The sequence below is a fragment of the Chelmon rostratus genome, chromosome 13 (genome assembly GCF_017976325.1).
Source record: "Chelmon rostratus isolate fCheRos1 chromosome 13, fCheRos1.pri, whole genome shotgun sequence".
In the NCBI taxonomy this organism is placed as follows: domain Eukaryota; kingdom Metazoa; phylum Chordata; class Actinopteri; order Chaetodontiformes; family Chaetodontidae; genus Chelmon; species Chelmon rostratus.
In genome coordinates, this window is record NC_055670.1 from 15,977,562 (window position 1) to 15,991,203 (window position 13,642).

The 13,642-nt window shown below is 43.9% G+C and overlaps 1 protein-coding gene across 2 annotated transcripts in view; it reads left to right on the top strand.

The window, feature by feature from the left end:
• The first annotated feature begins 12,177 nt into the window (after nt 1-12,177).
• Nucleotides 12,178-13,642, top strand: part of LOC121616014 (receptor tyrosine-protein kinase erbB-4-like) — a 306,370-nt gene continuing 304,905 nt past the window's right edge. For both annotated transcript variants that reach the window (XM_041950597.1, XM_041950598.1), the window contains exon 1: nt 12,178-12,541. In XM_041950597.1, coding sequence (XP_041806531.1) covers nt 12,463-12,541 — 79 coding nt within the window. In that variant the 5' untranslated portion in view covers nt 12,178-12,462. The remainder of the gene's footprint in view (nt 12,542-13,642) is intronic.

A 13,642-nucleotide genomic window follows, 5' to 3' on the forward strand; every position in this document is an offset into this window, starting at 1 on the left:
TTTTCAGGTGTGCATTTTATTTGAAGGTCAGATAACATCAGTCGTGTGATCCACTGCTGACATGAAGCATCTGTCATCAGTCTAAAGTCACTGATGAAATTTCACTTTCAGAGCAAATTTATTTCTTATTACAATGAAAGATTTTTGGGGCCTGATGGATCACAGACATCAATATATGGGCTGGTTATTTTTTGCCTTAGAGAAAACTTTGAGGACAACTTCCAGCAGACATTGACATGTGTAATTTAATGCCTGAACATGAAATTTAACAATAAAATGTCAGAAATTGGCAGCCCCGTGTTCTGGTACGGTGGCAAGTGAGACTTTGCTATTTGCAAAATCTTCTTTCTCTGTGTAAAAAATAATTTGCAGAAATTGAGTTTGCATCCAGCACACGCTACAGCCAGTGCTTTGCCTTAGTTTGCAATGTAATGACTGGTGTTTGTTCCTCTCATGTCTTTGTCTATGAACAGGTGGGCGCTGGAGCCTGTTGACGCCTCTAAATGTCAGAGCAGCCTTCTTCACCCTCTTGCTTCTTTAATCTGTGTATCGCACACACACACGCGCGCATTCACGCGGCAAACACACACAAAATCAAAGCTACGTGAGGGCGGTTGCAAAACTGAGAAACGTAAAGCCAGAACAGACCCCAAACTGTATCTTTTCATCTTGAGATGCGTCTGTTTACCTGCCTGTCAGTTGATTGTTTGTTCACATCTATATCATACGTCTCTGTTTGACTCATACTTTAATGACATACACCTGCCCTCACTCTGCAGTGCTCTTCTGGTGGAAAACCTTTTGTCAGAACTTACAGGTGTTATGGAAACAAATGATCATTTGACAACATTAAAAAAAAAGTGATTATTGCATTCATTTTGATGCATTATTAACGTTCTTTAATCAAATATTTGTCTCACATTCAAGAAAATGAAAACTTTTAAATGAACACATTTAAATAATAAGACAAAGAATATTGTTAATGATGAATGTTTTCCTGGTATGGAGACCAGACAGCCATTAGGATAATGTATTTTCCTCTTGCTTCATTAAACAATCCTTAATGCAAACTGCAGCTTGTGGTTCAGGTGAGGACACAGTGCCCTGCAGACAGTCTTAAATACTCATCATATCGAAGAATGGTGAAGGACAGCCTGCTAAAGGCGGTCGAAGAAATGATAACGCCACACACCACGCCGAAGCAGTTCGAAATATGTTCACGGTTGGTCAGCCAAGTCATGAGTGACGAAGGAGTGATCTATTATTTTTCTTGATCATTTCAACATGATTTGGATGTGAGGTCTTGGAAATAAAACGTATTTTTGAACCCTCAGTGAAGATGATGACACACGAACCTGCTGCAGCCATGCAGCAGTGTGGAATGAATGAGTTTTGTTCCTCTCATCTACTTGGAATTATAGTCTGAAAATCCCATCAGTATTGCATGCCGGATGCACTAATTGTTATAGCACATAAAGTCATGCATGTGTGTAATATTTTGTCAGACAGCACAGATAATAATAACACTTCTGTATTATGTGCAACATATATATTTTATTAGAAAGACAGCTCAGTGTTGCACAGATTTATCCTCTTCAGCTCCCCAATTAGACAATAAAAGCTGTCTAGAGGTGTCAAAACCACTGGAAACTACTGCCATCCACCCCTATGTACATAGACACACTCAGTTTAACGCCAAAACACACCTCACAGTGGCACTGGAGTCTAACTAACGATCAGCCGACACAGAGTGAATCAGGCTGAGACAAATATAATGTGAGCCAAGTCTCATCTTTGGCTGGTTCAAATCAGTCTAACTTGTATATTAGTGGAAAAAGCAGTTCTTTCCTTGTTGACACGCCCTGCTGATTAAGATCTCAAGAATGATGTGTGGTAGCGAGTTAAGAAATCACACCGTGGCTCGTCACTGTGCTTCTGGACGTTAGACTCGACGCTGCTCTCCGTCTCGGTGGTGAAGCCCGTCCTCTGGGTTTCAGGTTACAGCGCAGGGAGCAGTTCCAGGTCTTTTTCAGCCGAGTGTGAATCCACAGCGAGGTTGTGCAATCGCCCGGTGACAAGTCCTGTTCCTGTTTTTCCTGCCAGGTAGTGGTGGATGTTTGGACTGGCCCTTAAAACTTCACACACACCAGCAAAGACATGCACACACACCCAGGTCGTTTCTGTTACACGCCCATGTTTTAGGAGTTAGTAAGGCTAACTGTGTGTGCGGTATCACTCAGAATGGCTGTGTGTGTTTGATGTGACATGAGAACCAACATTAATGCAATTCAGTGGCTGATAGGTGTAATGTGCATTCTGACAGTCTGTGGGGAACACTGGGCTGCTGTGGGTGGCTATCTGCACCTCTGTGGCTCTTACTACCATGTCAACCCACTTGACTGATGTTACGTGTTCAGCAGCGGGGCTGTCATAATGTCAGCACACGAACTCCCACAAAGTTGCTGAGCAAATAAAATCTACTGTATGTTTGCAGTTTAGCTGGAAATGAGGCTTAGATTTTTGAGGCCAGGCTTGTGACACGCCGTGCACAGACACCATAATGCTGGTGAGGAAGACTGCCTTTGCAAAGGCCTCTGGGTAATCTTGGGCTGGTTTTGTGGTCAGGGCGCTTAAAAGAGGTCGCAATATTCATGTGGGGAGGAAGTAGGACTGTGGGGGAACTTCCACTTTCCTTCCTTTGCACCCATGTCTAGTGGTGGTGGTGGCGCGGGGTGAAAAGGCGGAGGGGGTGGCTGCGAGGTGAGCAGCACACACAAAGAGACAGACAAGTGAAGGGAGGCAAAAACAGCAATGTGCAGCTGCAGCTGACCCTAGAAAAGACAGAGGGGGGAGTCAGACAGAGAGAGAGAGCGGAGGCAGCAAGGGTGAGTGGGGACAGTAGCCCAGGAGGGACATCAGCACACACATCAGATGCTTCTTGGTAAGTGAAAGCGAGCGAGGGGGGTGAGAGAGAGAGAAAAACAATGATATAGAAACTGAAGGAGAGAGAGCGAGAGAGGGATGAATGCATCTGACACAGGAAGATCGAGAACGTGACAGAAAGAGAGAAAGTGGGGTTTTGTAGAGCGGCGCACACCTGCTGACGAGGTCGAGCTGTGAAAACGCTCCGGGAAGCCAGACACATGGCTGTGCAGGTTGCCGCGAGGCGCGCGGCTGCAGCTCCGCCGCGGGAGCCTGGCGCTGGGACGTGGGGATGCATGCACTGGTGGTTTGACATAAATGGATACACAGCTGCAATGAGCCGAACTGAAAACAGGAAACAAATGTGAACACAAAACCTTTTCTTTTTTTTTTACCTCACACAGACAAATAAAGAGAAGGAAGTTTCATCAATTCGCTACCTCAATCAGCCTAATCTGAACCGAGACGCATACATGATCGCTGACATTTCCCCAAATAGATTTAAGGAGAGTAAATATTATTTTTGTATCGATTTCAGCGCGAAGCTGCTAATTTCCCCCTGCAGAGTGTCAGTTTTTCGGAGGAGGGACCTAAAAGGAGTCGACAGAAGGAGTCATGTTCGAAAATGATCACAAGTGATTTAAAGGGCAGCCGCGCATACTGTAAACCAGGGTGCACAAGTAAATGTCAGCCCTTCGCGTTATTCCATTTGCATCGCACTCACTGCTGAATGTGGGCCGGGGAGGCCAAGCGTGTTGGCCCCTCCCCGCATTCGTATTTTTCTGCACTTTGTCACCCGTCATCGTCTCGACGAACTACTTTCACTCGCGACTCTTCAGCTGTCGGACAAAGCGGCTGTACTCAAACCGAAAGCCGTTTTTTTTTTTTTTTTTTTTTTTTTTTTGGAACCGTCGCACCTTTGCGTCCGGCTCTGCAGCCGACCCGCGTGTTACCCGCCCGCGAGGCATCGTCAACGCGGCGCGGGTCGGTCGCGCGCTCGTTTCTGTGCAATGATGCCGAGCGCGAGCCCGAAAGGTTTGGCATTACTGTATTTCTCCGAAGAGGGCTGTTACTCAAACTGAAGTGTTGTCACTGCTGGTAATCCTGCAATCATGATGTGCTGCGTGAATGATTCCTCAAGTGAAAGAGAGGCGCTGCATCAATCACTTCCACTCTCTGTGCCAAAACATAAAACTTGTGGTGTTCCTTCTTTTTATAGAGCTGCTAATTTCTCAACCGTGTGAATTAACACCATGTCAAGGTAAAGCCGGTGGAGAGTTGTAGGAGTTTGCACAACTAATAGCATTAATCAAATAACCCAGCAGTAATTTGAGTAGTTCTTGCTGCTGATTAATTGCTGATTTATTTAGTAGCGGGAAAAAAACTCCTTTCTGGGCTCTGACAATCAGTATTTCACACATTCTGCTGATGGTGCGACTCAGGGAAAAGGGAGAGAGAAAGTCGAGAATGAAACAGTTGGTACAAGTGCTTTTGGCACGCTTGTCGCCTTTTGTTTCTCGAATGTCAGCACATTTTCTTGTGGTTGCAGGCTCTTGGGTCAAGAGAGCAGTGGGGAACACTCGAGGTGGAACAAGTGACACACTTCTAGGCAGCGCTGAGGCCTGTACCTGGCCGGGCCACGGCAGATGGTGTGATGTGTCGAGAGGAATGTTCCATCTGAAGACTTTCAGAACAGGGAATTTGCTGCAATAGATGGGGTAGACTGCCCATAATGTTTTAGTGATTATAACACCCCTAGGAGAGCCACTTTAAAAGATAATTGTTTTTAATTGAGCTCTGTTATCTTCTCCATACTGCAGCATTGTTAATGTCATGTTCTGTATTCTTTTGTGGGTGAAATTTGGAACATAGATGGCCATAAACCAAGTAATCTCCTGCATCCTTTTCTTTGTTATTACATTAATCAAATGCATCACTTTAGGTTAACTGTGGTCACCTCAACACGAGTGCATGGCTCTGGTTATCACTGAGGGAAACTGAACTGCAACAGACGGATGATTTATGATATATGTGGATATTTGCTGCCCTCTGTTATCAAGTTAAAATGTTTCTCTAACTACATTTCAGAGCGTTTAACAGGCATCATGTCAAGGTAGCAGTGTGACTTATGTTTGTGGCCAAAGTGATGCGATTCATGAGCAGCGTGCCAGTGAAAATAACTGGGAAGTCCTCCTGAAACCAGTTTATGATGGTGACTCTGTATATTGCTATCTAGCTGGTCAAACTGGTTTAAAAATCAACTCGTTTCCCACTTGGCTTGTTCTGAATGACAGAATTCTTTGGCTCGTTTGCATGAGTTGTTCTTAAATGCAGGTGGGGGGTTTCAAATAGGTTCCAGTCAGAAAGTCACCACCCGAAACAGGAGAAAATAGCCCAAGTGTGAATAGAATTCACATCCAGGTGGACCGATTTCAGCTCTTCTGCTCTTTGTTCTGAGGAGGAGAGCTGGGGCTGCCACATTTCCTGCTGAATGACTTCACAAGATCAGAGGACACAGAAGTAAAGCCTGTTTATTTATGGCCCTATTTCACATGAGCAGCCATGTATTCACCCACTGTGCAACGAGCTCAAGCTGTACACTGTACATTATCTCCTAACTGCTCAACTCGGAAACAAGAAAAGAAAAGGCCATGTGCTCAAGCAGTGAGTCAGAAGTCTGGTGTCAATTTTATATGATGCAGAACTTCACTCAAGAACTTTTGCTCTCTTTTTTCCCTAAAAATCACACTTTTAAAATACGTAAAGAGATTTGTGGTCTATAAATCTTGCTTACTCAAGCTGTTTGCTAAAGTCAGAGGGAAACTTTGACTTTATTTATTGTCTCTGTGAATAATCATCACTTTTTTAATCGATCTTTCTTCTCAGAGTTGTCTGCTGTAAAGCTTTGTTAGAGATCAGGATTTCTTATCTGGGCGTTATCTCACCTCCACTCCATTTGTCTCTCTCTCTCTCTCTCTCTCTCTCTCTGTACCACACTGATATATGAAACACACACACATTCAAGAAGTCAAAACCTTTTTTTTTTTTTTTGCAGAAACTGTGCCATTAGATTATCCGCCTATATTCAACTCACACCCTGTCTCTTACTGCCATCTAGTGGTGATTGGTTGCAATCAACTATGAGGGTACGAGCATCATGGCATGATTGTTATTTTTGAATACAAATATTCATAAGAGTTTTTTTTCTTTATAATTTCTATTGGGTTTTATTATGATGATCATTTTTTGCTTTTGTTCTAATAATTGGGGAGCTTTCACAGATATTCTGAGAGAATTATACCCACCAACTTGTCTGAACTGGCTGGTTCTGGTTCTATTCTGTTCTCTTATATATATGTATTCTATTAAATCTGCCTGTCTGTCAGTCTGTCTGTGTGTCTCTAGAGTAACATAACAGCCACCTCACCAGCAGTGATGATGACACTTCCACCATCGTCCTGTAGATGGCAGCAGTGTAAAGGAAACCTGGTTTTTCCTCTCATCAACCCAGCAGTGCAGCAGCAGAGCCCATTTCAGGCAGCCACTAATAACTTGAGAAAAGTCCTCTCTCTTCCTCATCCTCAGGTCTCACTTGACATGGCTGGCCTCATCTGAACTTTTGACCGACCTGTTATTTGCAATGTAAGCTATTCAATTTACAACACCTTCACAACGGTGCATGCTAACGCTTATTCATTACTGCAGTGCAGGCTTTAGAGAGAGACAGTGTGTGTGTGTGTGTGTGTGTGTGTGTGTGTGTGTGTGTGTGTGTGTGTGTGTGTGTGTGTGTGTGCAGTGCTGTAGATGATATGGAAACACTGTAGAAAGACAACTACAGGGACAGGATTGTCAAAACAAGAATACATAAAGTATGTGCATATAACACCTTTCAGTTAAGCCATAGTATACACACTAGACTTTCATTCTTGTGATACGCCCAAACTTGAAACCTTCAAAAAGCAAAAGCAGCACAAAAAAAAAAAAACAACTGAAAAAAAAGTCCATACAGTCACACACTGCTGCATCAAGAGCACCGACTGCATCTGAGCAACGGAGGCATTAGCGCTGCAGGCGTTGATATGACTGATAATAATGTTTCAAGTCTGGTGTCACTTCAGTGAATCAACAAACATATGAACTCTTGCCCTGCAGTTCCTTTCTCAAAAAAAAAGAAGAAATAAAATAAAAATAAAAAAAGAAAGAAAGATGATGCATCACCGTCGCCCTAAAACTGATCTGGTGGTTTGGGGGTTTTGAGCAATTCCATCACAACCCACAGCGGAATTAGCCCGCTCCACTCAGTGGACAGTGAGCATTCGTCAGCAAACTCCACTGCGAGATGCGACTCAATGGCAGTCAACGTTTCCCCTAATGGGAAACAATTACACACTCAGTGGCTTCTTCAGTGACTTCTGATGAGACTCATTCGCTGAGGAAATGGCCACGTAATCATGTGTGTGTAATGCGCTAACGCTGCTTATTGCTCACTGAGTCAGGCTCATGCAGAGCTAGTCAGAGTTTCAGTTGACTCTTTAGCCACCGCGTGAGTTTGCTGAGGGGGAAATGTGAAAGGGACGTAGCTGGAAGTGTACAACACGCCCGCCCGGGGAAATATCTCTGTCGTCGTGGGCTCGTCACTTTAAATGTGTCCACACAAACAAGTCTCCCACAAGGCCAAATATTTCCTGTTGCTTCCTCTTTCTCAGGAGAGTGGCTATGTGAATAGATTACCCCGAGAAATAGGCACTTTTTATGATTCATTCCCAGCTGGACTACTGCACTGATGTAAACACACCCAAATTTCTCCTCCCCGGTCGTCGTTTTTAGCTTTACTGATAGATTCAGACATTCTCACAAACTCTCTCTCAGCTGAATAGGTTTAGTAACGCTGGAGCTCTCGCAAGCTGCTGCAAAAGGCATCATTTTCTTGATTAGCTGTTTCTAGAGAAATTGCGCACACGATGATAGTGACAGTGGAGTGATCGTCACGAGCCGAGCAAAATGTCGGTCGATGGTTATCTTAATAAGCATCAAAAACTGACATTGACATGTGTGATAGATTGTTACTGCGTGAGGATTTCATGGCTGAACCGATGCAGCAAGCCTAATGCCATGTAATCCTGAGGGCAATTAATGACTTCATTGTGGCTGCTGATGACAAAGTGATCTATCACCAGCTGCTACAATTATTTCTTGAGATAATTGAATATACTGTTTATAAAAACACTACCCATGTTGGTGCAACCATCTCCACTGATCTGCATTTTGAATCGGCCTATGATAACCTAATCTTCTGATGTGGATCACAAAGCTTCCAGCTCCCTGATCCACCCAAGAGACTTCAGACTGGTTGGTTGTACAAATACTCTCATTTAGGCTCGGTTACGCAACGTTTCCTGGTTTGCATGATGATTACCGATCTCGCATACATCATGTTAGTTATGCATACAAAGCTGATGCAAATCGTAAGCAACAGTGTCATTTTTTCTTGCTTGAATTCAAACCAAAAGGCAGGATACAAAGTGGTGGTCTGGAGTTTTTGTCGGTAAGTGATTCAGAAGCTGGTCAATTCTTCTGGTTCATGAACCGCCCATTACCCAGCATTTATTATAGATAATTATGCTGCTCATCAAGGACAAGCACATAGGACAGTGATGAAAGATTAGCCAGGTTGGGTAAAGCCAGCGCATCCATTAAATCAAAACTGGAAAAACTGAAAATAAAAAAGAATTATTTGTCAAATATATTTATATTTTGTGCATGCAGACATAGTGGTATTGATTTAACACTCCCTCGCTGTGTACAAAGACTGAAATACTCTGAGGTGTTGTGATTGTCTTTAGCTCTCGGGTTGCCTTCCTCAGACTACTTCGGCATTATCTATTCAACAAACCATTTTGTTTTGACAATAACAAATGCCTCGAAGTTTTTGCAGCCCTGGCATCTCAGAAATGGATTTTTTTTTTTTTGAGAGAAGTATTCATCTTCTTCCTCCCTTATAGTTTTGGAAAGATAGGGGCACTCTGAGATGTCTGTCTTCAGAGGATGTTTTGTTGGGATGCATATAACATAAGTGGAATTCAACATTAAGTGCTGGCTGCCACGCGTTTTATCTATTTGAAATCATACTCTTAACATGATACTTGAAGGACACTGTGTAGGATACTGCACAAGAGGAGCAGGCAGAGGTCTGTGACAGCTTTTAACGACATATGAGTTCATATTTTCATTTTCTCCAGAGCCATGTAGCATATCTCCAAGGACCAGAATCTCTTTTATTAAACAGTATTTTTTTCAGCTTTTCCGCAATTAACAAATATTTCTTGCTTTTCTGCTATCTGGCCGTATGAAACCTGTACTGATGTTTGAGTAGCTGCTGTAGCATTCAAACATGGTTTGATTATTGCCCAGAAAGAATGCCATTCAACATTAAAGGGGAATAAAGAAGAAGAAGAAATTAATACGACAAGCCTGAGTTGGCTATGACTAACTGGCAAAATCATCAGAACATCAGAACTTCCTTCATCTCTGCAACATGTGGCTACGACAGTTTATCATACTGAAGGTTTATCTAAGTGAGGGGGAGAAGTGCTGTGCTGCAGGGAGAGATTGCCTTTACTTGCACGGCACCAACAGAGCAAAACAATGTGCCGCATGATAAAAAATTGCTTCATAACTCTCACATTGTGTGTCTGGCATCATTATGAGGCACAATAGCCTCTGGAGGGCCCCGACTTTTATTGGCGTGCCTCTTGCAGCAGCAAAGTCTCATCCATTAAACAAATCAGGGGGTTATGTATTAGATTAGCTGTACAGCAGGGACCGGGGAACGCCTAGAAGAACACATGAAACCTCGTCTCATTCCCTCTCATAATCCCCTGGAATAAATTACCTAATTGACAGCATTAGGATGATACTGTCAGAAGGAGCCTCTTAAAGCATAATGTATAATGAAAATACACAACGTAGCTAAATTGCATTTTTGGTATTAAAAATGATAAACGGCAGCCATTTGGGGCATATTTAGAGCGAAGCCTCTCCTCGTGTGCTGCCAGATCTCATTTTTCCATATTTCTTAATAAATTTGTGGTGTCAGTGATATTAAAAGCTCATTTCTGCTGAGGAATATTTAATAAAGCTTCTGTGTGATAGGAAGCCAATGTCACACAGAGAGTCAGGAAACTAGTTGGTGGCAGCTTGGATAGCCCACCCCCCACTGTGTCACTCCGCTGGTCCTACGACCTATGAGGTGAGAAATGGACTGCCCCCCACTGGTGAAGGGTCAACACTGCAGCGGAGGTTCAAGAAGTGCCCCTCACAGTTCAGTGCACTATTCATTCTGCAACCAAGCTGAAAACAACAGAGCCTTTTGACTTTCTCCAAAGTGAAAACTGTCTGCATCCCATTTTCTTAAAGTGCTAGGTACACTTGCATGACTCAAGGAAGTTCGGCTCACTGTTCCAGGATCAGAAAAAAGCACCAGCCAGGCAGTGGGTGTGTGTGGGCGAGCATTATGCCTCCCTATTAGAAGCAAACAAAAGCCTTGAATTATTTCTGGGGAGGAGTGACCTGCTTATGGCTAAAAGAAGGATGTTTATGGACTGGAGTAGATTATTGCTTAGGCATATACTTTGATATAATGGAGAATGAAAAGGAAGGGAAACTGCCTCCTCCAGTCGTAATAAAGCTAACAACCACTTTCAGAAGACCATAAATATCATACTTCTGTCCCTTAAAAGACCCCACCATTAAAGAACATGCTTACAGTGGAGAATACCTATTAAGGTGCTTTCATATTACATCTAATATCAAAACAGTCTACTGTGTTTCAGTTTAAATAGTTTGCTCAATTATGCAAATTTGAAGGTAAAAAGCAATTACAGCTAATTGAATACAGTTGAACTCTAAAAATGTGAGTGAGTCTGATAGATAGATACAGTAAGAAATTGTGTGTTGCACTTTATTTCTTTGCCTTTCTGATAAACAAAGCCAAACACAAACATTGAAAAAGTATTTTATGCCCTTTCAGACTTTGTGTGTGTGTGTGTGTGTGTGTGTGTACACAACGTCCCTATAATGTAAATCATTACATTTTAGGGTGAAGACTTTCTTTAAGATTAGGTTTAGGCATGTAGTGGTCATGGTTAGGGTCAGTCTCCAGGAAATGAATGTAAGTCTATGTAATGGCCCCAAAAGTGATGGAAACACAATGACTCTCCCTCTGTGTGTGTGTGTGTGTGGAAAGAACTTAGGGTGGGGGGGACAGCCAGAGTGCATGATTTCTGTCCAGATGTGTGGACATATTGTCACTCCAGGAGGCCCTCACCCTTCTCCTAAAGTGCGAAAGCACAGGCAGCTGGTTCAGAAAGTAATAACCTTTTGTCACAGTGTTTCCTCTGCTCCCATTATCTTAGTTATTTTTCTGCCACTGCAAAGTCACTGCTTTCAGACTATTACAAATAGCTCAGTGAGCACAATAATATCACTATCTAAACGTTCTATTTGACTTTTATTTGTGTCATTTACACTGAGCCGTCCCTGGGGAAATGATTACCCTGGATATGGAGAGATATTGCCTTCAACAGTAATGTACGCTGATAGCTGAGGAAAAATGGAAATCTTTGCTTAAGATGCAGCATGAAAAAAGAGTCCTGGGTTATAATTTTGCTGTCAAAATGCCTTCCCTTCCTTGGCTGGTCATGTCGTATCGCAGTCTTATAAAATGAAGCAAAAGATAGGAGGAATAAATATTTTGGAGTCGCAGGATCAACAGCAAAATGATCATTAAATTCACCAGAAACCTGATAATAATATGAAATCTGTTCATGTGCAAAACATCACTTTCACTGCACTCCCAAAGCACACTGCTGACAGTTCAGTACTAAATCAACAACACTTCCAGTGTGAGACTATATATCATCAAATATGGGTAAGACCTTCAAAAGCGCACGGGACAGCCACCTATAAGTGATATTCAGCTCTAGTTCACTCATAAATCCTCCTCGCTGCATTTTAGCTTTGCAGTGTGCAGTTTGACAGGTGCAACGGAGCCGACGCACAAATTCACGGGGTTTTGGCATGTTGTGTCAACCAATGGCAGCGCGCACGGAGCTGTGGCTGGCGGGGTTTAGGGCGATCGTCGGGCACCTGTGCCAATCACAGCGTCTGTGGGAGGAGTTCAGGGGCTCGGAGGTGTGTCTGAAAAATACGAGTCTACAGCTGCATACTGTATCCAAGTCGGGGAGTAATGGCATGAGTACTGCTTTATACTGTTTAGACAAGCTCCACAGTGCGCGCGTTGGAAACTAATATTCGACTGTTTCTGCTTTCACGCCGGTCAACAATCAGACCTGCAGACGCCGAGGGGCGAGGCGGAGGACTGTCGGTCAAACTGCAAACTTAGTCCAAAAGCGACCAAAGTCCCCAAACTCACAGGCTGAAGAGGCATCAAACGCAAACGACTCATCCTTTCTGGCTGTTTCAAGGAAGGATACGCTGCTGGACATGTGAATTTAAAGGAGATACTTGCCAAGCACAACAATGAAACCAACGACTACCCCGTGTTGCTTCGGCTTCCTCCTGACTTGCCTCTTGTTCGGGTCGAGCTCTTCACAATCAGGTGAGTGGACGCAATCCGCCTGCTCCCCGGTGCGCAGTTTTGTGTATCCGCGGAGCTGGCCGGCGCGCACCGTGCGCAGCGGCACAACTATCCATCTAGCACACTTTTCCGTCGCCGTTGTTGTTTTTACGCACAAAACAAGGCTGTATTCGTTCCCTGCTGTCATTTTCACTATCATACCAGCATCCTAATGCTGAAGAAACGTGTAAATCTCAGCCTCAGCGTTCACCTGAAAAGACGGGCGACGTGCAGAGCGCTGTGATACTGAAACACAGGTGTTCGTTTGAGCAGATGGCGAGTTATTTCAGGACATATCTGCTGTGGAGAGCTGAATGAATCCGAGCGAGTGACTTGCTCTGTCTTCTTCGTGCACAGAGCGGCACTGTTGAATTTGGAAGGAGAGGAGAGCATTTAATGTCCATCACACGTGCCCTTTAGACACAGCGTGGACGAACACAGAGGGGTGACAGCCTCGCTTTACAACAGACCACTGTGCTGTGTCTCCCCTCCTGTGGATGGACGGGCTGTCTGATGCACGACTCTGTTTCAGAAGTTGCTTCTTGACTCTCTTCTGCCTTCCCCTCCAGCCAAGTTCGTTCCTGAATTACAATCATAGTAGGGATAATAAGCTGTGACCCCCTGCATCGGTTTGTTCCCCGTTTATTTGAAATGTCGATTTGTCGGACAGCTGGTTGGATCCAATAGTTCTACGCTTCGCAAGCGTTGTCATTCCAAGGGCACCAATTCGATCAAAGTACTTTAAGCTGTAAGTCCTGCAGGGACTCGCTGGGAAACAGTCTGTGGTTGTTGTGTTTCAGTACAGATCTGTGTAACTCTCCCACCTGTATAAAGGGCGATAACAGTAGTGAAAATTCATCCATATGCATTCTGAAATCGGGATAAAAGCAAAGCGGATTACCGTGAAATTACATTATTCCTCATTTTCTCGTGAGTCCCCTCAGGGATCCCGTGGAGCAGTTTGACAGTAAGCGCTGCAGCGCGCCGCGCTTTCTGACTGGCAGCGGCAGTACCGCTTGCACAGTGCAGCGGCGCTCTTTACGCACAGGGAAGTGTGGGTGCGTGTGTTTGAGGCAGAGAGAG